The following is a 23517-nucleotide window of genomic DNA, read 5'->3' on the forward strand; positions in this document are numbered from 1 at the left end:
TGCTGGAGCAGGTGCCGAGTACACAGGGGGTCACGGGTGCAGGTGAGGGGGGCGGTGAGGGTCACGGGGGGTGGTGAGGGGGGGCGGTGTGGTTCACGGGTGCAGGTGGGGGGGGGGGCGGAGGGGTTCACGGGTGCAGGTGAGGGAGGCGGTGGGGTTCACGGGTGCAGGTGAGGGAGGCGGTGGGGTTCACGGGTGCAGGTGAGGGGGGCGGTGGGGGTCACGGGGGGTGGTGAGGGGGGGCCGTGGGGGTCACGGGTGCAGGTGAGGGGGGCCGTGGGGGTCACGGGGGGTGGTGAGGGGGGGCGGTGTGGTTCACGGGTGCAGGTGGGGGGGGGGCGGAGGGGTTCACGGGTGCTGGTGAGGGGGGCGGTGGGGTTCACGGGGGCAGATGGGGCGGGCGGTGGGGTTCACGGGGGCAGATGGGGCGGGCGGTGGGGTTCACGGGGGCAGATGGGGCGGGCGGTGGGGTTCACGGGTGCTGGTGAGGGAGGCGGTGGGGTTCACGGGGGCGGTGGTGTCCATGGGGGCAGGTGGGGCGGGCGGTGGGGTTCACGGGTGCTGGTGAGGGAGGCGGTGGGGTTCACGGGTGCAGGTGAGGGGGGCGGAGGGGTTCACGGGTGCTGGTGAGGGAGGCGGTGGGGTTCACGGGGGCGGTGGTGTCCATGGGGGCAGGTGGGGCGGGCGGTGGGGTTCACGGGTGCTGGTGAGGGAGGCGGTGGGGTTCACGGGTGCTGGTGAGGGGGGCGGAGGGGTTCACGGGTGCTGGTGAGGGGGGCGGTGGGGGTCACGGGTGCTGGTGAGGGGGGCGGTGGTGCCTACGGGGGCAGGAGCACTCCATGGCCGGATCCTGTACAGACAGAGGACGGGTGTGATAACAGGACGTGCAGGGCTGTGTGGTTGAGTCTCTGGGGCTGGATATGTCGGTCCAGTGGCTTTGGATTGTAGTTTATAGAGGGCAAACACTGGTGGAGGGGGCAGTTTTGAGGGGCGGGCAGAATGGAGAGCAGTCAGGAGGCTGTGAGTGTCGGGGGTCATGGAGGTCTATTCAGTACGAGGCAACGATACTCTTTAGGGAGCTGCTCAGGATCACCTTGTGGGTCCTGGGTTTCGGGATGAGAAAGTGGGTGTAAGGGAACCATGTGCATTAGGGTCAGGGCCCTCTTACCCCTGCAGATAATCGTGAAGATGATCGCTAACCAGCATTCGAATGAACGCCCGTTAGCGACGATCTGGCAGTGTAATACCGCCACCTTCTTCCCGATGAATGTTCACTGGGTAATCGGAGTCTTTCAACAAACAATGATTCAGTATGGGGACGAGCGATGGCATTACTGATCACTGCTCCCTGTACTGTGGAGGAGATCGCGGCATGTAATAGCAGCCGTCTCCTCTACTGATAAGCAGGCGATTTCCGAAAGGAACGCTTCCCTCCCCGACAATCGCCTGCAGAATTTGCAGATGTAATAGGAGAGAAAATAGGATTTGGGGAGCAGCATGAGGTGCAGTGTGTGGGCAGCCAGAGCAGCTCTCAGGCTGTGAGGGGGCAGCCTGTGCTGGGGCAGGTGCTAGGACGGGTTCTAGGTTGGTCGAATGTCCGTTGTGGCACCCAGAGCAGCTCTCAGGCTGTGAGGGGGCAGCCTGTGCTGGGGCAGGTGCTAGGACGGGTTCTAGGTTGGTCGGATGTCCGTTGTGGCACCCTTTGTGGAAACGTGTGGGATGTAAACTAATAGCTGGAGGGTGGCTTACAGGGAGTCGTAGGGGGGACACGATCGCGGTCGGTACGTGTGCTCCGAGATGTGGCTATGCTTTGTTCTTAAAGGTCTTACCAATAAAATACAGCGACAAACGAATACTCAATCCTAACTAAATATACAAAAAGAAAGACTGAATAAAAAAATACAACAAAACAAAAACCGCAAGGACAAACTAACCCGCAATCTGCAGCAAACTTCCAGTCCCGAATCAATGTTCACTAGTTGCGCTGCGGTGCCCCTGACGAAGCCGAGGCGAAGCCCGGGTCGGGCGTCTGATGAGAGGACGTGGACATTTTACATGATTGTTGTTTTATGGATCTTGTGAGTAGAACACGTCCGTGTATTTATGACGGGACTTCACTACGTCGGCCATTTCTTCTGTTCTCTAGGAGATTAGAGCATCGACTTTTGTGATAATCCTCGCAGGATCCTGAGGAAAGACGCTCCTTTCTTACTCCTAAATCTGAATTTATACCTATTCTGAGCAGCGCGGATTTCTCTTTTTGTTTTGTTCTTAAAGGGGTTGTCTCATCCCACCATTACTAAGGCGAGATGGGACACAGATCCGTCAGGTTTCCGTTATTTTTCACCGGAGAAAAAGTACATGAGAATAACGGATCTCTCATGGATCTCACCCAAACCGATCATAATTGATACCAATAATTGGGATTGAATGGATGTGCTTTTTCCCCCATTTTTTAGTTCATCTGATGGCTTTTTTCTCACATGAAGCCGTCACAGCTCAGTTTTTTTTATTTTTATATTGAACCTGAAAGCTGAGGGCGACCCGTGTAGCACTTTGGACAAAAGGTGTACTAGTGGTCACGAAGGGGTTAACACGTTATCGTACGTGCATTATGCTCCAGATATTGAGGTTGAGCGCTGCCCTTGTCCTATCAGTGAAGAGACTCTTCTTCTCTTTCCTTAGGACTTTGCCGCTGCACATGACGCTCGTTTTGCAGAGACTTCATTTGTTACGGAACGCCATGGAAGCCGCTGCGGACTATGACAGACATACGACTTCAAACTTTGTCGTCTTGAAAAAAAAAATTGGGACTGAAGGTAACCTCCACCGGCTGCTTAAAGGGAACCTGTCACCGGGATTTTGTGCATAGAGCTGAGGACATGGGTTGCTAGATGGCCGCTAGCACCTCCGCAATACTCAGTCCCCAATGGGGATGCCGGCAATTCACAAAAATACGCAAGGTCTCAAAGAAGAGACCCAGCGTATTAGAGCTGCAATTCTGATGTTGACCAGCAGGTGGCAGGCCAACATAAGACATTAGCAATTCACATGTAACTATGCTCCTCCTGTATAGAGTGTGGTAATATTGAATAAGAAAAAAATTTGTGAATGTGGTAGACTCCTACACAGGCTACAAAAACATTAAAAAAAAATATATAAAGAAATATGAAAATTTAAATCACCCCCCTTTTCTTAGAATAAAAAAATAAATACATAAATAATAAAAAATATAAACATCATGGGCATCACCGCATCCAAAAATGCCCGTACTATTAAAATATAAAAGGTATCAAAATGGCTGATTCAACATTTTTTCATTGCTTCTCTTACCCCAAAAAATGTGATCAAAAAGTCATACACTCTCCAAAATGGTATCAATAAAAACTACAGGTCGTCCCGCAAAAAGTGACACAGCTCAGTAGATATAACAATAAAAAAAAGTTATGGGGGTCAGAATATGGTGATGTAAAAAATACATTTTATTCCCCTCAAAGTTTTAATTTATTTTTATGGTATTTAGACCTAAAAAACCTATACATATGTGGTATAGTTGTAATCGTACTGACCCAGAGAATAAAGGGCATGGGTCAGTTTTGCCGCAAAGGGAACGCCGTAGGGACAAAACCCATAAAACGGTGGATGAATTGCATTTTTTTTCCCCAATTTCACCCCCATTTAGATTTTTTTCCCGCTGCCCACTACATGGTATGCCATATTAAATGGTGGCCTTAGAAAGTACAACTTGTCCTGCAAAAAACAATCCCTTATATGGATATGTGAACAGAAAAATAAAAAAGTTATGGCTCCAGGAAGACAAGGAAGAAAAATAAAAACACAAAAACCTCCAGTATCCTAAGGGTTAAGGGGCCTTAGAATAGGCCACAGCCTTTTCATGGCAGCCCAGTCCCAGCGTTTCCGATCCGGGCAGTTTAACCCCTTACATGCTGTGAGCAATGGCGCCCGACGCATGTAAGCGGTTGCAGAGGGAACGGACTCCCTCTGTATCCCATCGGCACCCCGCAAATGAGATTGCAGGGTGCTGATGTGTATATATTCAGGCCTGGACCTAGTATCGGCCCCAAGCCTGTCTCGAGTGTTCCCCAGCCGGCTGCGCCTCCCTGCATAGCACTGACATTAAAGTATGATGCACTATAGGAATAGTGGGGGAGATTTATCAAACTGGTGTAAAGTAGAACTGGCTGAGTTGCCCGTAGCAACCAATCAGATTCCTCCTTTCGTTTTCCAAAAGAGCTGTGCAAAATGAAGGTGGAATCTGGTTGCTATGGGCAACTCAGCCAGTTCTACTTTACACCAGTTTGATAAATCTCCCCCAGTGTGTTGTATTTTAGAAGCAATCAAAAGTTTGCCTTGCCTTGTGGGACTATTAAATGGTTAAAAAAAAAACTAAATTATCCAATAAAAAATTTGCTTTTATTTTTCACAGAAAAAACGCTTTTCAATGGAAAAATTGCACAAATGAAATCTACCCCACATGGTTGGTATCAGCGCATCCGTCACGACCCGCACTACACAACTATCATGTAAAAGATCCTGTACGGTGAACGCCCTAAATCAAATGGCAGAATTGCTGTTGTTTTTTGCTTAGTCGCAACCCAAATATTTTTATAAAAAGTAAGGATCGACTGATTATCGGCCGATATTCAGGATTTTCAAAGTTATTGGCATCTATTTTGCCGATATGCTGATAACGAATCGGATACACGGATCGCGCTGTTATCAGCGTGCTCCAAGTTCCCTCAGCAGCACAGGGGAGAAGGAAGCAGTAATCCTGGGGCTCCGATCGGTACCATAGGACACTACTGAAGCCCTGGCTGCCATGGTAACCTCCCTGCTGCTGCGTGCACTGTGCATCGGGGTGCAGGGAGAGTGCGAGGTCCTATTCACCCTAATAGAGATCCATCAGGGTGAATAGGACAAGGGCTAAAAGTTAGTAAAAAGTTTGAAGAAAAACAAACGCCAAAATATTAAGTATAAAGGGAAAAAAAATATTTACAAAAAAAAGCTAAACGTTAACAATAAACAAGAAAATCATTTTCAGCAGATTTGTGTAGGAGTTTTTTTTTATTTCAAAAATGAAAATGCACTGAATATCGGTATCAATTATCGGCTATCGGCCTGAAAGTTCACAGATTATCGGTATCGGCTCTAAAAAAATCAATATCGGTCGATCCCTATTAAAAAGTGTTATGTACCCCAAAATGGGATCATTAAAAACGACAACTTGTCTCACAAAAAACAAGCCCTCGTACAGCTACGTAGACAGAAAAATAAAGTAATAGCGCTTGGAAGGTGACGACGGAAAAAAAAAGCTTGTTCAGTAAGGCCCAAAACAGACATCACCTAAGGGGTTAAAGGGGTTATCCGGTAATATGTTTATTGCCTGCAGATTACACTGCATTCTGTGGGGACATGTTGTTTTTTTTTTTTTGTTTGTTTTTTTAACCACCTCCGGACCGCCTAACGCACATGTGCGTTCCGGAGGTGGCAGGCTGGCGCACAGTCACGCATATACGCGTCATCTCGCGATACGCGAGATTTCCTGTGAACGCGCGCACACAGGCGCGCGCGCTCACAGGAACGGAAGGTAAGCGAGTGGATCTCCAGCATGCCAGCGGCGATCGTTCGCTGGCAGGCTGGAGATCCGAATTTTTTAACCCCTAACAGGTATATTAGACGCTGTTTTCATAACAGCGTCTAATATACCTCCTACCTGGTCCTCTGGTGGTCCCTTTTGTTAGGATCGACCACCAGAGGACTCAGGTAGGTCAGTACAGTCGCACCAAACACCACACTACACTACACCCCCCCCCCCCCCCCCGTCACTTATTAACCCCTTATAAACCCCTGATCACCCATGATCACCCCATATAAACTCCCTGATCACCCCCCTGTCATTGATCACCGCCCTGTCATTGATCACCCCCCTGTCAGGCTCCGTTCAGACGTCCGTATGATTTTTACGGATCCACGGATACATGGATCGGATCCGCAAAACTCATACGGACGTCTAAATGGAGCCTTACAGGGGGGTGATCAATGACAGGCGGGTGATCACCCATATACACTCCCTGATCACCCCCTGTCATTGATCACCCCCCTGTCACTGATCACCCCCCTGTAAGGCTCCATTCAGACGTCCGCATGATTTTTACGGATCCATGGATACATGGATCGGATCCGCAAAACACATGCGGACGTCTGAATGGAGCCTTACAGGGGGGTGATCACCCATATACACTCCCTGATCACCCCCTGTCATTGATCACCCCCCTGTAAGGCTCCATTCAGACGTCCGCATGTTTTTTGTGGATCCGATCCATGTATCCATGGATCCGTAAAAAATCATGCGGATGTCTGAATGGAGCCTTACAGGGGGGGTGATCCGTGACAGGGGGGTGATCACCCTGATCACCCCCTGTCATTGATAACCCCCCTGTAAGGCTCAATTCAGACGTCCGCATGTTTTTTGTGGATCCGATCCATGTATCCATGGATCCGTAAAAAATCATGCGGATGTCTGAATGGAGCCTTACAGGGGGGGTGATCCGTGACAGGGGGGTGATCACCCTGATTACCCTGATCACCCCCTGTCATTGATAACCCCCCTGTAAGGCTCCATTCAGACGTCCGCATGTTTTTTGTGGATCCGATCCATGTATCCATGGATCCGTAAAAAATCATGCGGATGTCTGAATGGAGCCTTACAGGGGGGGTGATCCGTGACAGGGGGGTGATCACCCTGATCACCCCCTGTCATTGATAACCCCCCTGTAAGGCTCCATTCAGACGTCCGCATGTTTTTTGTGGATCCGATCCATGTATCCATGGATCCGTAAAAAATCATGCGGATGTCTGAATGGAGCCTTACAGGGGGGGTGATCCGTGACAGGGGGGTGATCACCCTGATTACCCTGATCACCCCCTGTCATTGATAACCCCCCTGTAAGGCTCCATTCAGACGTCCGCATGTTTTTTGTGGATCCGATCCATGTATCCATGGATCCGTAAAAAATCATGCGGATGTCTGAATGGAGCCTTACAGGGGGGGTGATCCGTGACAGGGGGGTGATCACCCTGATCACCCCCTGTCATTGATAACCCCCCTGTAAGGCTCCATTCAGACGTCCGCATGTTTTTTGTGGATCCGATCCATGTATCCATGGATCCGTAAAAAATCATGCGGATGTCTGAATGGAGCCTTACAGGGGGGGTGATCCGTGACAGGGGGGTGATCACCCTGATCACCCCCTGTCATTGATAACCCCCCTGTAAGGCTCCATTCAGACGTCCGCATGTTTTTTGTGGATCCGATCCATGTATCCATGGATCCGTAAAAAATCATGCGGATGTCTGAATGGAGCCTTACAGGGGGGGTGATCCGTGACAGGGGGGTGATCAGGGAGTCTATATGGGTGATCACCCCCCTGTCATTGATCACCCCCCCCTGGTAAGGCTCCATTCAGACGTCCGCATGTGTTTTGCGGATCCGATCCATGGATCCGTAAAAATTATACGGACGTCTGAATGGAGCCTTACCAGGGGGGTGATCAATGACAGGGGGGTGATCCGGGAGTCTATATGGGTGATTACCCCCCTGTCATTGATCACCCCCCTGTCATTGATCACCCCCCCCTGTAAGGCTCCATTCAGACATTTTTTTTGGCACAAGTTAGCGGAAATTTTTTTTTTTGTTTTTGCTTTTTCTTACTAAGTCTCATGTTCCACTAACTTGTGTCAAAAAATAAAATCTCCCATGAACTCGCCATACCCCTCACGGAATCCAAATGCGTAAACATTTTTAGACATTTATATTCCAGACTTCTTCTCACGCTTTAGGGCCCCTAAAAAGCCAGGGCAGTATAAATACCCCACATGTGACCCCATTTCGGAAAGAAGACACCCCAAGGTATTCGCTGAGGGGCATATTGAGTCCATGAAAGATTGAAATTTTTGTCCTAAGTTAGCGGAAAGTGAGACTTTGTGAGAAAAAAAACAAAAAAATCAATTTCCGCTAACATATGCAAAAAATTAAAAATTTCTAGGAACTCGCCAGGCCCCTCATTGAATACCTTGGGGTGTCTTCTTTCCAAAGTGGGGTCACATGTGGGGTATTTATACTGCCCTGGCTTTTTAGGGGCCCGAAAGTGTGAGAAGAAGTCTGGGATCCAAATGTCTAAAAATGCCCTCCTAAAAGGAATTTGGGCCCCTTTGCGCATCTAGGCTGCAAAAAAGTGTGACACATCTGGTATCGCCGTACTCAGGAGAAGTTGGGGAATGTGTTTTGGGGGGTCATTTTACATATACCCATGCTGGGTGAGAGAAATATCTTGGTCAAATGCCAACTTTGTATAAATAAATGGGAAAAGTTGTCTTTTGCCAAGATATTTCTATCACCCAGCATGGGTATATGTAAAATGGCACCCCAAAACACATTCCCCAACTTCTCCTGAGTACGGCGATACCAGATGTGTCACACTTTTTTGCAGCCAAGGTGGGCAAAGGGGCACACATTCCAAAGTGCACCTTTCGGATTTCACAGGCCATTTTTTACAGATTTTGATTGCAAGGTACTTCTTACACATTTGGGCCCCTAAATTGCCAGGGCACTATAACTACGCCACAAGTGACCCCATTTTGGAAAGAAGACACCCCAAGGTATTCCGTGAGGGGCATGGCGAGTTCCTAGAATTTTTTATTTTTTGTCACAAGTTAGCGGAAAATGATGATTTTTCTTTTTTTTTCTTTTTTCCTTACAAAGTCTCATATTCCACTAACTTGCGACAAAAAAATAAAAAATTCTAGGAACTCGCCATGCCCCTCACAGAATACCTTGGGGTGTCTTCTTTCCAAAATGGGGTCACTTGTGGCGTAGTTATACTGCCCTGGCAATTTAGGGGCCCAAATGTGTGAGAAGAACTTTGCAATCAAAATGTGTAAAAAATGCCCTGCAAAATCCGAAAGGTGCACTTTGGAATATGTGCCCCTTTGCCCACCTTGGCAGCAAAAAAGTGTCACACATCTGGTATCGCCGTACTCAGGAGAAGTTGGGGAATGTGTTTTGGGGTGTCATTTTACATATACCCATGCTGGGTGAGAAAAATATCTTGGTCAAATGCCAACTTTGTATAAAAAAATGGGAAAAGTTGTCTTTTGCCAAGATATTTCTCTCATCCAGCATGGGTATATGTAAAATGACACCCCAAAACACATTCCCCAACTTCTCCTGAGTACGGCGATACCAGATGTGTCACACTTTTTTGCTGCCAAGGTGGGCAAAGGGGCACATATTCCAAAGTGCACCTTTCAGATTTTGCAGGCCATTTTTTACACATTTTGATTGCAAGGTACTTCTCACACATTTGGGCCCCTAAATTGCCAGGGCAGTATAACTACGCCACAAGTGACCCCATTTTGGAAAGAAGACACCCCAAGGTATTCCGTGAGGGGCATGGCGAGTTCCTAGAATTTTTTATTTTTTGTCGCAAGTTAGTGGAATATGAGACTTTGTAAGAAAAATAAAAAAAATAAAAATCATCATCATTTTCCGCTAACTTGTGACAAAAAATAAAAAGTTCTATGAACTCACTATGCCCATCAGCGAATACCTTAGGGTGTCTACTTTCCGAAATGGGGTCATTTGTGGGGTTTTTCTACTGTTTGGGCATTGTAGAACCTCAGGAATCATGACAGGTGCTCAGAAAGTCAGAGCTGTTTCAAAAAGCGGAAATTCACATTTTTGTACCATAGTTTGTAAATGCTATAACTTTTACCCAAACCATTTTTTTTTTGCCCAAACATTTTTTTTTTATCAAAGACATGTAGAACAATAAATTTGGCGAAAAATTTATATATGGATGTCGTTTTTTTTGCAAAATTTTACAGCTGAAAGTGAAAAATGTCATTTTTTTGCAAAAAAATCGTTACATTTTGATTAATAACAAAAAAAGTAAAAATGTCAGCAGCAATAAAATACCACCAAATGAAAGCTCCATTAGTGAGAAGAAAAGGAGGTAAAATTCATTTGGGTGGTAAGTTGCATGACCGAGCGATAAACGGTGAAAGGAGTGTAGTGCCGAAGTGTAAAAAGTGCTCTGGTCATGAAGGGGGTTTCACCTAGCGGGGCTGAAGTGGTTAAACAGCATATGTCAGCAGGATCAACCCTAATACGCCAGGCACAATGCCTGATGGGTATGATCCTGCTGATTCAAACCCTACCTTTGTTATGTGGATTGGTTGCTTCATTGTGGAGAGAAAGTACTTTTAATGCAGCTGAGCAGTTAAGGCTACGTACACCTTCCGAGGCAATTTTTGTTTGATAGCATTTTACTCATTTTTAGCTAAAAATCATATTTTCAATTGGCCTTTATTAAAAAAAAATTGCGCTATTCTGACACAAAGGGTTAACTGTTTTTCTAAGGCTACTTGCACGCGAATGTTGTTTGTGTCTGTTCCGTTTTTTGTGGGGGGGTTTTTTACGGATAGGATGCGGACCCATTCATTTCAATGGGTCCGCAAAAAACGCGGACAGCACACCGCGTGCTGTGCGCATCAGTATGTCCGTTCCGTTGCCCCGCAAAATAAATTGTGCATGTCCTATTTTTTTCTAGTTTGCGGACAAGGATAGGCATTATTACAGTGGATCCACACAAAAAACGGATGCCATACGGAACGTCATCATTTTTTTTTTGTTTTTTTTTGCGGATACGCAATTTGCAGACCGCAAAACACATACAGTCGTGTGCATGTAGCCTAACTCTGTGACTGGTACTTTCACTTTGTGCCGTCATCTAATAAACCTTATCTCTAAATTAGTAACGGGTCATAAACACTTATTTGGTCCACGTTCTTATAAGATGATCTGAGTGTTTATAATGTCAGAGAGCAGAGATAAGGAGCCCATCAGCTCCTGGTCTGACGGAAAAGATAGAAAATGGGCGCTACTAGCGCATCTCAGCTCTGCACAGAAAAAGGACAACATATTTTTAATAAAGACCAATTTAAAAAAATATTTTTAGTTTATATGAGTGCAATGCAATAATAATAATAAAAAAATGTCCCCAAAGGTTTACATAGCCTTTAGGTGCACAGAGATCAAGCCAAAACCATTCTGTGCACCCTTCCTTCTGGACTGACAGGCCGGGCTCCCCGGGTGGGCGGTTGGGCCGGGCCGGGCTGGGCTCTCCCGGGTGGACGTTTGCTTTATGTTTGTTTGCATTTTGTATATTTTTACATGCAAGTTAATACGTTGTGAAGTATAAAGATTTTTTGATTGAAATAAAATATTCCCTCATAACAGATTGGTGTCGTATTTATATGTAGTTGTTCAGAAAAGCGCCAAACCAGGATAAAAGGTACCGAAAACAAAAGGTATGATTTCCGCGACCACTCCCTTCCATTTCCGCGACCACTCCCTCCCCTTTCCGCATCCAGCCTGCTTTGATTGCAGACCCATGAAGTGTTAATGAAAGGAACAGAGCTTTGGTGCACTGAGGGCCGAAGTATCAGCCGTGTTCTGCCAAACATGTGATTTGCTTGTTAGGACAAGGCAAACCGTCTTGTAATCAGGTGCCCTAAACCTGTGTGTCTGCGCGCTTAGTCTGATAGCGCGGCTGCTAGTGACAGAGAGTCGCGCGCCGCTTAGCACATGTTCACATCTGCATTGTGAAGTCCACCAGTTTTTTCTGGCGGAGGAACACACTGTCGGAGTAAACTCTATCCGGCACAGCCGACGCCACCGCGCACCGCCAGATCCCGACTCACTAGGCTTTCTCCAGACAAAAAATGGCGTGTAATGTTTGGCTGAAAACCGGATACAGAGAACTCCAGAGTTCACAGTGCAGATGTGATCCCAGCCTTAATTGTGGTGTATGCCATACCAAAGATTAGGGCCGGCATGTTAAAGTCTTAATAAATGTCCCCCGGTTGGGCCGGGCCGGGCTCCCCCGGGTGGACGGTTGGGCCGGGCCGAGCTCCCCCGGGTGAACGGTTGGGCCGGGCCGGGCCGAGCTCCCCCGGGTGAACGGTTGGGCCGGGCCGAGCTCCCCCGGGTGGACGGTTGGGCCGGGCCGAGCTCCCCCGGGTGGACGGTTGGGCCGGGCCGAGCTCCCCCGGGTGGACGGTTGGGCCGAGCTCCCCCGGGTGGACGGTTGGGCCGAGCTCCCCCGGGTGGACGTTTGCTTTATGTTTGTTTGCATTTTGTATATTTTTACATGCAAGTTAATACGTTGTGAAGTATAAAGATTTTTTGATTGAAATAAAATATTCCCTCATAACAGATTGGTGTCGTATTTATATGTAGTTGTTCAGAAAAGCGCCAAAACAGGATAAAAAGTACCGAAAACAAAAGGTATGATGACAGCTGAGTCCGGACATCTCCAGTGCTGGAGTACACTCACATTGTCCTGCGTCCGCATCAGATGAAGCTGGAACTAAAGCATCTCTAACAAATTTACATAAAAGCAAATATTTTTATTCAAAACATACCATTAGGATTTAAAAATACCTTAATGAAAAGATGACATTGGTCTTTGGCCTTCTTTAGAATAAAAAAAAAAATTCTGTAGTTTCGTTATCGCTCTGCGCCTACGGAGGGGAATAGGCAGTAATGGGCATTTTATTGTGATTTATGGAAAAAAAACAACTGGTGTAAATTAGACCAGAAATGTGTGCTAGCTCCGAGCTAACGGGAGGGAGTCTGTCACCTGCGACCACCTTGTCAAACCGAGGGCGAGAAGCGTCAGGTCACCGGATTTCAACACCGTTTTCCTTTTTGTTGATCCGAGGCTTCATTTTTCTTAAAATGCTAATTACCTTTTGGCCCAAAAATGATATCTGGATTGCACCAAAACGCTGCTCCTTTCCATGATCACTCCCTCCCCTTTCCGCGTCCACACCCTCCCCTTTCCGCGACCACGCCCTCCCCTTTCCGCGACCACGCCCTCCCCTTTCCGCGACCACGCCCTCCCCTTTCCGCGACCACTCCCTTCCATTTCCGCGACCACTCCCTTCCATTTCCGCGACCACTCCCACCCCTTTCCGTGACCACTCCCACCCCTTTCCGTGACCACTCCCACCCCTTTCCGCGACCACTCCCACCCCTTTCCGCGACCACGCCCTCCCCTTTCCGTGACCACGCCCTCCCCTTTCCGCGACCACTCCCTCCCCTTTCCGCATCCAGCCTGCTTTGATTGCAGACCCATGAAGTGTTAATGAAAGGATCAGAGCTTTGGTGCGAAGTATCAGCCGTGTTCTGCCAAACATGTGATTTGCTTGTTAGGACAAGGCAAACCGTCTTGTAATCAGGTGCCCTAAACCTGTGTGTCTGCGCGCTTAGTCTGATAGCGCGGCTGCTAGTGACAGAGAGTCGCGCGCCGCTTAGCGCATGTTCACATCTGCATTGTGAAGTCCACCAGTCTTTTCTGGCGGAGGAACACACTGTCGGAGTAAACTCTATCCGGCACAGCCGACGCCACCGCGCACCGCCAGATCCCGACTCACTAGGCTTTCTCCAGACAAAAAATGGCGTGTAATGTTTGGCTGAAAACCGGATACAGAGAACTCCAGAGTTCACAGTGCAGATGTGATCCCGGCCTTAATTGTGGTGTATGCCATACCAAAGATTAGGGCCGGCATGTTAAAGTCTTAATAAATGTCCCCTTTAATTTTTTTCACCAAGGATCTGACGACCCCCCTGACCGGACGCTGCAGCCGTCGGGGAGATTATCGCGTCTCCAGCGCACAGGTGCCGGAGCCGGTGCACGTGTCCTGGATAAATGTCCTGACCTCTTAACCATAGTGCAGGGATGGCCAACCTGCGGCTCTCCAGCTGTTGCAAAACTACAATTCCCACCATGCCCTGCTGTAGGCTGATAGCAGTAGGCTGTCTGGGCATGCTGGGAGTTGTAGTTTTGCAGCAGCAGGAGGGCCGCCCTGCCATAGTGCAAATGGTGGCAGAGAAGCTGCAAATGTTTCCTCAAAATTAGATTTGCAAAAAATGTTGACGCTACTATTCTGGCCCAAGGGGTTCTGCTAAGTCCCCCCCCATGGGCTGAGCTGACAGATATACTGGGAATCCACATCAGGATCTGGAAGCTAAAGGGGGAATCCACATCAAATTTCACTAAAACCTGCACGTGGGACACAGTCGACTTTTCTGGAAGATTTGTTTGTAACATGAAATTGGAAGAGAGTTTCTTTACACTGTGGGGGTGATAGTGGAGCTTCCAGGGCAGTCCGGCACAGGGGATACTGAGGCTCCTGCCGCCATGCTGGGAGTAAAGGGTTAATGTGCAATCTGCTCCGCTCAGGATAAGGACTGGAACAGGTTGCATCTTGTGAAATCTGGGCATTTGTCTCCGCGCGGCTGCCATGGAATAAAATCGATGTATATACAATTACCATACAGGGGAGGACTGGGGTCTCAGTGGCCCGCGGTGCTGGAGGCGGCGGTACCACAATTCAGCACAAAATACCATCACCTTTCCCATCCCGGTACCCCTCAATACTGTGCCCATGGTACCTACCAATGCACCAAAATACCATACTTTTCACTCTATAAGACGTACTTTTTTTTTTTTTTTACTCCTTCCCCCCTCCCAAGGTGGAGGGAAAATGTCAGTGCGTCTTATGGGGCAAATACTAATGAGCGCTGAGATTATGGGAACGCTCATTAGTAATACAGGAGGACCAGTGAATACAGCGCTCCCTGTGTGGGCTCCGTACTCGCCACTCGCTGGTCTATGTCCTGCACACAGCTTGACGTCAGCGCCCTCTGTGACTTCACCCTGTGTCAGGTCACAGCACCGCGCGGTAGGAAGAGCACTGGATCTCAGGAGCAGCGGGCGGCGGCAGCAGCGTCCAGAGCAGGAGAGGTAAGGCGATTTATTTTTTTTGTCTCTGAGGGGTCTTATTAACATTGGGGGTCTGATTGCTGGTCTAACCTGAGGTCTGATGAAAAATATTTTTTTTCTTATTTTCCTCCTCTAAAACATAGGTGCGTCTTATAGGGTGAAAAATACTGTACCGTACCACACCTGTCTTCCGACATAGTTGGTTGCATTGACATTATACCGCCACCTGGGTGTCGGCACAGGCAGTCAAGATGACGTCTTCACTTCACGACCACCTGCGCTTCCCGTACACTACCTCAGGTTCCAGTCCTAGTGAACGGTGGGTCAGGGAGTCATCAGCTCCAGTTCTCTATTCAGTCCTGAGGGCAGCTGTGGCCTCTGGCCGGGCACATAAGTACCTGATGCACCAAGGTCATTGTCTATCTGTCCATCTGCCTGGAGGAGACCTTGGGTGGCCCCCAAGGAATCATCCCGAAAGGGCCCATGGTGAGTCTGCACTTGACTAAATACAACTGTATAAACCTACAGCATGTCCTACGCTGTTCCACATCCACCTTTCTCCAGTGCACTGACATATACCAGATGGAGGCCAAAAGTCCTGAGATCTCTGCCGCGGTGAACACATATAACAAGAGATGGCGGCATTGTACCCGTCTGACTGTAACATCTATTTATCTGGGCCGGGTGTTCGCCTTCAATACCGTTAATTTATATTAAAAATACATGTAATAGTCTAAGAATATCAAGACTGTAAAATGTCACCTCAAAAATGTGCATCTTCTATAGTCCAGGAGGAGGACCTCCATCTAACATGTGTGCAGCTTCTATAGTCCAGGAGGAGGACCTCCATCTAACATCTGTGCAGCTTCTATTACTGACTCCAGGAGGAGGACCTCCATCTAACAACTGTGCAGCTTCTATAGTCCAGGAGGAGGACCTCCATCTAACAACTGTACAGCTTCTATAGTCCAGGAGGAGGACCTCCATCTAACATCTGTGCAGCTTCTATAGTCCAGGAGGAGGACCTCCATCTAATGACTGTGCAGCTTCTATTACTGACTCCAGGAGGAGGACCTCCATCTAATGACTGTACAGCTTCTATTACTGACTCCAGGAGGAGGACCTCCATCTAACGACTGTAGAGCTTCTATTACTGACTCCAGGAGGAGGACCTCCATCTAACAACTATACAGCTTATATTACTGACTCCAGGAGGAGGACCTCCATCTAATGACTGTGCAGCTTCTATTACTGACTCCAGGAGGAGGACCTCCATCTAACATCTGTGCAGCTTCTAATACTGACTCCAGGAGGAGGACCTCCATCTAATGACTGTACAGCTTCTAATACTGACTCCAGGAGGAGGACCTCCTAGATAACATCTGTGCAGCTTCTATTACTGACTCCAGGAGGAGGACCTCCATCTAACATCTGTGCAGCTTCTATTACTGACTCCAGGAGGAGGACCTCCATCTAACAACTGTGCAGCTTCTATAGTCCAGGAGGAGGACCTCCATCTAACAACTGTACAGCTTCTATAGTCCAGGAGGAGGACCTCCATCTAACATCTGTGCAGCTTCTATAGTCCAGGAGGAGGACCTCCATCTAACAACTGTGCAGCTTCTATTACTGACTCCAGGAGGAGGACCTTCATCTAATGACTGTACAGCTTCTATTACTGACTCCAGGAGGAGGACCTCCATCTAATGACTGTACAGCTTCTATTACTGACTCCAGGAGGAGGACCTCCATCTAACGACTGTAGAGCTTCTATTACTGACTCCAGGAGGAGGACCTCCATCTAACAACTATACAGCTTATATTACTGACTCCAGGAGGAGGACCTCCATCTAATGACTGTGCAGCTTCTATTACTGACTCCAGGAGGAGGACCTCCATCTAATGACTGTACAGCTTCTATTACTGACTCCAGGAGGAGGACCTCCATCTAACGACTGTAGAGCTTCTATTACTGACTCCAGGAGGAGGACCTTCATCTAACAACTATACAGCTTATATTACTGACTCCAGGAGGAGGACCTCCATCTAATGACTGTGCAGCTTCTATTACTGACTCCAGGAGGAGGACCTCCATCTAACATCTGTGCAGCTTCTAATACTGACTCCAGGAGGAGGACCTCCATCTAATGACTGTACAGCTTCTAATACTGACTCCAGGAGGAGGACCTCCTAGATAACATCTGTGCAGCTTCTATTACTGACTCCAGGAGGAGGACCTCCATCTAACAACTGTGCAGCTTATATTACTGACTCCAGGAGGAGGACCTCCATCTAACAACTATACAGCTTATATTACTGACTCCAGGAGGAGGACCTCCATCTAATGACTGTGCAGCTTCTATTACTGACTCCAGGAGGAGGACCTCCATCTAATGACTGTGCAGCTTCTATTACTGACTCCAGGAGGAGGACCTCCATCTAACAACTGTGCAGCTTCTATTACTGACTCCAGGAGGAGGACCTCCATCTAACAACTGTGCAGCTTATATTACTGACTCCAGGAGGAGGACCTCCATCTAATGACTGTGCAGCTTCTATTACTGACTCCAGGAGGAGGACCTCCATCTAACAACTATACAGCTTATATTACTGACTCCAGGAGGAGGACCTCCATCTAATGACTGTGCAGCTTCTATTACTGACTCCAGGAGGAGGACCTCCATCTAATGACTGTGCAGCTTCTATTACTGACTCCAGGAGGAGGACCTCCATCTAACAACTGTGCAGCTTCTAATACTGACTCCAGGAGGAGGACCTCCATCTAACATCTGTACAGCTTCTAATACTGACTCCAGGAGGAGGACCTCCATCTAACAACTGTGCAGCTTCTATAGTCCAGGAGGAGGACCTCCATCTAATGACTGTACAGCTTATATTACTGACTCCAGGAGGAGGACCTCCATCTAATGACTGTGCAGCTTCTATTACTGACTCCAGGAGGAGGACCTCCTAGATAACATTTCGCGCCTTCCTCACGACACGCCCCCTGACGTCACGGCCTTCCTCGTCCATTCAGAGCTGCAGTTGCTCCCGCCTGCTCCGTTACCATGGAGATAGGGATGTCAATTGCTGTCTGTTGTCCAGTGCCCTGTCCTGGAGACGTGTGGTAGTGCAGTTTTTCTTGTATGTGGGGCCCCTAAGTTAAGATTTGGCCCTAACAGGTGAATATGAGGTGAGGAAAAAATGTCCATAAGTTGCATGTGTCAGCCCCATTCCTGTTTGCCTCTGACACCATTGCTGTATTTCAGGGCCCACGTACTGATGTGCTGCTGGTTCCTCATTGCCTGCTCCTGCCGCTCTTCTGCCAGTGAGTATCCGCCATACCCTACATGTGGTGCCAGGGCTGGGACAAGGCATTTTCCTGCCCCTCCTCCCCAGCCATAACATTTATTAAAATAGCAACTGGGCCATTAACAAAGAAGAGGTTAAAGGGAAACCATAAGCAGATCCAAGCCGGTGGATGAGGGGCTGCGACAGGCGCCATCATCACAAAGATCTACACTCTGAGATACTGTGAGAGAAGAGTCCGCAGGGCGCAGGAAGAAGAGGGGGGAAGGGGGCGCGGGGGAGAAGAGTCCGCGGGGCGCGGGGGAGAAGAGTCCGCGGGGCGCGGGGGAGAAGAGTCCGCGGGGCGAGGGGAGAAGAGTCCGCGGGGCGAGGGGGAGAAGAGACCGCAGGGCGAGGGGAGATGAAATGAAAATGTGAGGTGCAATAAGTCACTAAAGCAAAAAATTGACCCCCCAATCTTTGCTGTGAGTTGGTGCCCTGTGTGGATTCCTGCCCTTACCTACCTCTGGTCCGGCCCTGTACTCTTCCAGTCTGGGTGCACCCAGCAGTATGGCTGACCAGTGCTGGCTCTGTGTCTTGTAGGCTGTGGGACGTTGAATGGACTGAAGACACGGTTCCTCGATCTCTCCAGTTTTCCGTGGTTGGCATCAGTTCAGGACTACAGTGGATCCCATCTTGCAGGGGGAGCAATCATAAGTGAATTCTGGATAGTGACGGCGCCATCTGCTCTGAAGCTGAGGTGACTGACCTCCAGAGAATATTCTAGAATCACTCCCCACCATGATCCATGAGATCCTCCTGGTGTTTGTTCCGTTCTGGAGTGATCTTTAAGGTGACCATACGCATTAGATGACTGATAGCCGACAATCTACGGCCCCGTTCACACTGGACTTTGTTTTTGCTGGCGGGATAGTGGCATGGATGCTACACCAAAAATCCACTGGCAGCAGCTCTGAATCTGCCTCCCATTGTTGTCAATAGGAGGCAGACTGCAACCCATGTGGCCATGGTTATAACCGCAACCACACCAAGAATGGACAGAAGTCTGGTGGCCGGAGCTGGAACACAGCAGGTGTCCGATCACAGCTCCATTCAGTAGGTCTATCTATATTCCAGTATTAACAGTGAAAAACGGCTGCAGATTTTGACATTGTGAAACTCACTGTGTGAACCAGCACTAAAAAATTTCAGGGTGTCCCAACTGTCCCCCCAATCCAGAGGGAAAAAAAGAACTGAGCATACTGGATTTACCCAGCCCTTTTATTTTCAAAGGAGATATCCTGACGGAGGAGGACAGAGGAGTGTGGAGGGGGACAGAGGAGTGTGGAGGGGGACAGAGGAGTGTGGAGGGGGACAGAGGAGTGTGAAGGGGGACAGAGGAGTGTGAAGGGGGACAGAGGAGTGTGGAGGGGGACAGAGGAGTGTGGAGGGGGACAGAGGAGTGTGGAGGGGGACAGAGGAGTGTGAAGGGGGACAGAGGAGTGTGAAGGGGGACAGAGGAGTGTGAAGGGGGACAGAGGAGTGTGAAGGGGGACAGAGGAGTGTGAAGGGGGACAGGGGAGTGTGGATGAGGACAGGGGAGTGTGGATGAGGACAGGGGAGTGTGGATGAGGACAGGGGAGTGTGGATGAGGAGAGGGGAGTGTGGAGGAAGACAGGGGAGTGTGGAGGGGGACAGGGGAGTGTGGAGGGGGACAGAGGAGTGTGGAGGAAGACAGGGGAGTGTGGAGGGGGACAGGGGAGTGTGGAGGGGGACAGAGGAGTGTGGATGGGGACAGAGGAGTGTGGAGGGGGACAGGGGGGTGTGGAGGGGGACAGAGGAGTGTGGATGAGGACAGGGGGGTGTGGAGGAAGACAGAGGAGTGTGGAGGGGGACAGGGGAGTGTGGAGGGGGACAGAGGAGTGTGGATGGGGACAGAGGAGTGTGGAGGGGGACAGAGGAGTGTGGAGGGGGACAGAGGAGTGTGGATGAGGACAGGGGGGTGTGGATGGGGACAGAGGGGTGTGGAGGGGGACAGGGGGGTGTGGATGAGGACAGGGGGGTGTGGAGGAAGACAGGGGAGTGTGGAGGGGGACAGGGGAGTGTGGAGGGGGACAGGGGAGTGTGGAGGGGGACAGGGGAGTGTGGAGGGGGACAGGGGAGTGTGGAGGGGGACAGGGGAGTGTGGAGGGGGACGGGAGTGTGGAGGGGGACAGGGGAGTGTGGAGGGGGACAGGAGTGTGGAGGGGGACAGGGGAGAGTGGAGGGGGACAGGGGAGTGTGGAGGGGGACAGGGGAGTGTGGAGGGGGACAGGGGAGTGTGGAGGGGGACAGGAGAGTGTGGAGGGGGACAGGAGAGTGTGGAGGGGGACAGAGGAGTGTGGAGGGGGACAGGAGAGTGTGGAGGGGGACAGGAGAGTGTGGAGGGGGACAGAGGGGTGTGGAGGGGGACAGAGGGGTGTGGAGGGGGACAGAGGGGTGTGGAGGGGGACAGAGGGGTGTGGAGGGGGACAGAGGGGTGTGGAGGGGGACAGAGGGGTGTGGAGGGGGACAGAGGGGTGTGGAGGGGGACAGAGGGGTGTGGAGGGGACAGAGGGGTGTGGAGGGGGACAGACTCTGTCCCCCTCCAGACCCATCTCAACTGTCCCCCTCTAAACTCTTCTGTCCTCCTCCAGACCCCTCTGCCCCTTTCCAGACTCTTCTGTCCCTATTCGGACCCCTCTATCCCCCTCCAAAACCCTCTGTGCTCCTTCAGACTCATCTGTCATCCTCCAGACCACCCTGTCCTCCTCCAGACTCCTGTCCCCCTCCTCAATCCTCATCCAAATTCCTCTGTCTCACTCCCAACTCCTCTGTCCTGATCCAGACTCGCCTGTTTCACAACAGACTCCTCTGCCCTCCTCCAGACCCCTCTGCCCCCCTTCAGACTCCTCTGCCCTCCTCCAGACCCCTCTGCCCCTCTTCAGACCCCTCTGCCCTCCTCCAGACCCCTCTGCCCTCCTCCAGACCCCTCTGCCCCCCTTCAGACCCCTCTGCTACCTTCAGACTCCTCTGCCCTCCTCCAGACCCCTCTATCCCCCTCCAGACCCCTCTATCCCCCTCCAGACCCCTCTATCCCCCTCCAGACTCCTCTGTCCCCTTCCAGACTCCCATGTCCTCTTCCAGACTCTTCTATCCTCCTCCACACCTCTCTGACCCCTTCCAGACTCCCTTGTCCTCCTCCAGGACCCTCTATCCCCCTCCACACCGCTCTGTCCTCCTCCAGACCCTTCTGTCCCCTTCCAGACTCCCTTGTCCTCCTCCAGACCCCTCTGTCCCCCTCCAGACTCCTTTATCCCTCTCCAGACTCCTCTGCCCCCCTCCAGACCCCTCTGTCCCCTTCCAGACCCCCTTGTCCTTCTCCAGACCCCTCTCTCCCCATCCCTACTCCTCTGCCCCCCTCCAGACTCCCTTGTCCTCCTCCAGACTCCTCTATCCCCATCCCTACTCCTCTGCCCCCCTCCAGACTCCCTTGTCCTCCTCCAGACTCCTCTATCCCCCTTCACACCGCTCTGTCCTCCTCCAGACCCCTCTCTCCCCATCCAGACTCCTCTGTACCCCTTCAGACTACCTTGTCCTCCTCCAGACTCCTCTATCCCTTCCACACAGCTCTGTTCTCCCTCCAGACCCCACTGCTCCTCTCCAAACTGCAGTTTATCTGCTATGAACAAAAGGACTGGAAGTTGAAACCCAACAGCCCGATGCCCCTTGATATCTGCTATGGTTGGAGAGTCGAGAGGGTTAAGGCCAATATACAGCTGATACGTATGGCCATCTTTAGGGTTAAAGGGGTTGAGCCAAGATTTAAAGTTATCCACCACCCACAGGCTCAAGGTTGAGGTCTGATTGGAAGGGTCCACGTGCTCGGACCCTCACTGACCACAGGAATGATCATGAGTCCTTTGTATCCCCCGACCCCCATATGAATGGAGTATTGCTCGAACATGCCAATCCATTCAGCTCTATATGAATGGTGGAGATAGGTGAGCGCTGCACTTGGCTTCTCTTTGTCTCTCCATAGAAATGGATGGAGCGGTGTGCATGTACAATCATCACTTGGGGGGGGGGGGGGGGGGGACACAGGACCCCTGTTCTCATGATCAGCAGGGGATAAGTTTAAATCTTGGCACAACCCTTACCATGTTGAATGCTGCTGACCGGGCTCCTATACGTTCTGTCTGTCCTCCTCAGGAGAGATCTCTCGGTTGTGGTGGGAATCTCAGAGCTGGACCTTATGGGCAGCAGAGCGTCCTACGTTATCCACAGGCTCATCATACATGAGGAATTTGATGAGATTCTCCACAGCAATGACCTGATGCTGCTTATGACCAGGGAAAAGATTCGATTTGGCCGCAGGGTTCAACCCATATGCTTCCCAAGCCTGGACCCTCACAACTCTGCTCTCAGCAATTGCACGGTGTCCGGGAGGACAGGCTGGAAAGAGTCAGGTGAGAGCGGGGCCCAGGGTCTGCACTGCCTGGGTGTAGGGGGGTAGTTTGGGCCTGCAAGGGGTGAGGTCGGGGTACAGAGCCAGCTGTTATGCTCAGGGGGGTGACCGGATGCTCAGGACCTCTGCTCTGTTCTCTGACAGGACATTCGGGCTCTACGTCTTGGTGCAGGTTGTCAGTGGAGAACATGAACCGTTGTCCTTTGCAGCGGACTGTGTCTACAGAGTGCTGTATCCACCGTGGGAGCGGTGAGCGTGGCTGTGCGGTAAGTCATTGTCAGCATTGGGAGCCTGTGTGTAGAACGTGTGAGGGTCACTAGATGTGTCTGGTCCGCAGGGCACAGAAGGCAGCCCGGTCTCTTGTCAGGTGAAGGGTGAGGAGCGATGGCTGCTGGCTGGAGTCCTGCCCGCTGCTGGCATGAGGTCCCATGTTCCTGTCCTCTACACTCGCACCTCATATTACAGTGACTGGATTTCATCTCGTACCACGCAGGCAGGGCGGCCATTCATCCCTACAGTCACCATCAACACTGTGGTTGAAGCGTACGACCAACTGCACTTCCGATCTGCAGTCAAGAAGGCCCAACCTCGTGAAGAGGAAGACGAGGGTCTGCTGTACGATTATTACCATGGAAACGAGCTCCCGAAAACCTGTGGCTATTCACGCAGCCCTGATGTCCACCTCATCGCGATTGTCCTTTTACTTACAAGATGAAATAAACATGAGGAACCTATGTAGCTGCCACCTTGTACTTCACCCTGTGCCCACAGGTTACTGATTTCAGGGTACCAGGCAGGGCTGGAGATATGGGGTTACCAGGGTAAAGAACAGGAGACGAAGACACAAGAAGCCATAATACAATACCACCA

At 50.3% G+C, this 23517-nt stretch overlaps 1 protein-coding gene across 1 annotated transcript; it reads left to right on the forward strand.

Moving 5' to 3' along the window:
• Nucleotides 1-844: 844 nt before the first annotated feature.
• On the forward strand, nucleotides 845-23362 carry PRSS54 (serine protease 54). Its single transcript, XM_044269339.1, has 7 exons — nucleotides 845-2603; nucleotides 2686-2819; nucleotides 18143-18201; nucleotides 18765-18921; nucleotides 22392-22648; nucleotides 22792-22913; nucleotides 22985-23362. Exons 3-7 carry the CDS (start codon nucleotides 18156-18158, stop codon nucleotides 23360-23362), a joined length of 960 nt encoding a protein of 319 aa, XP_044125274.1. The 5' UTR covers nucleotides 845-2603; nucleotides 2686-2819; nucleotides 18143-18155.
• The last annotated feature ends 155 nt before the right edge of the window (nucleotides 23363-23517 follow it).

This window comes from Bufo gargarizans, chromosome 10 (assembly GCF_014858855.1).
Source record: "Bufo gargarizans isolate SCDJY-AF-19 chromosome 10, ASM1485885v1, whole genome shotgun sequence".
NCBI classification, from domain to species: domain Eukaryota; kingdom Metazoa; phylum Chordata; class Amphibia; order Anura; family Bufonidae; genus Bufo; species Bufo gargarizans.

Bases quoted from the DNA above. Each gene is read 5' to 3' on its own strand.
- PRSS54 (XM_044269339.1), top strand. From the start codon at position 18,156: ATGTGCTGCTGGTTCCTCATTGCCTGCTCCTGCCGCTCTTCTGCCA. The intron at 18,202-18,764 runs GTGAGTATCCGC...TGTGTCTTGTAG, and splicing joins CTCCTGCCGCTCTTCTGCCA to GCTGTGGGACGTTGAATGGA. The intron at 22,649-22,791 runs GTGAGAGCGGGG...GTTCTCTGACAG, and splicing joins GACAGGCTGGAAAGAGTCAG to GACATTCGGGCTCTACGTCT.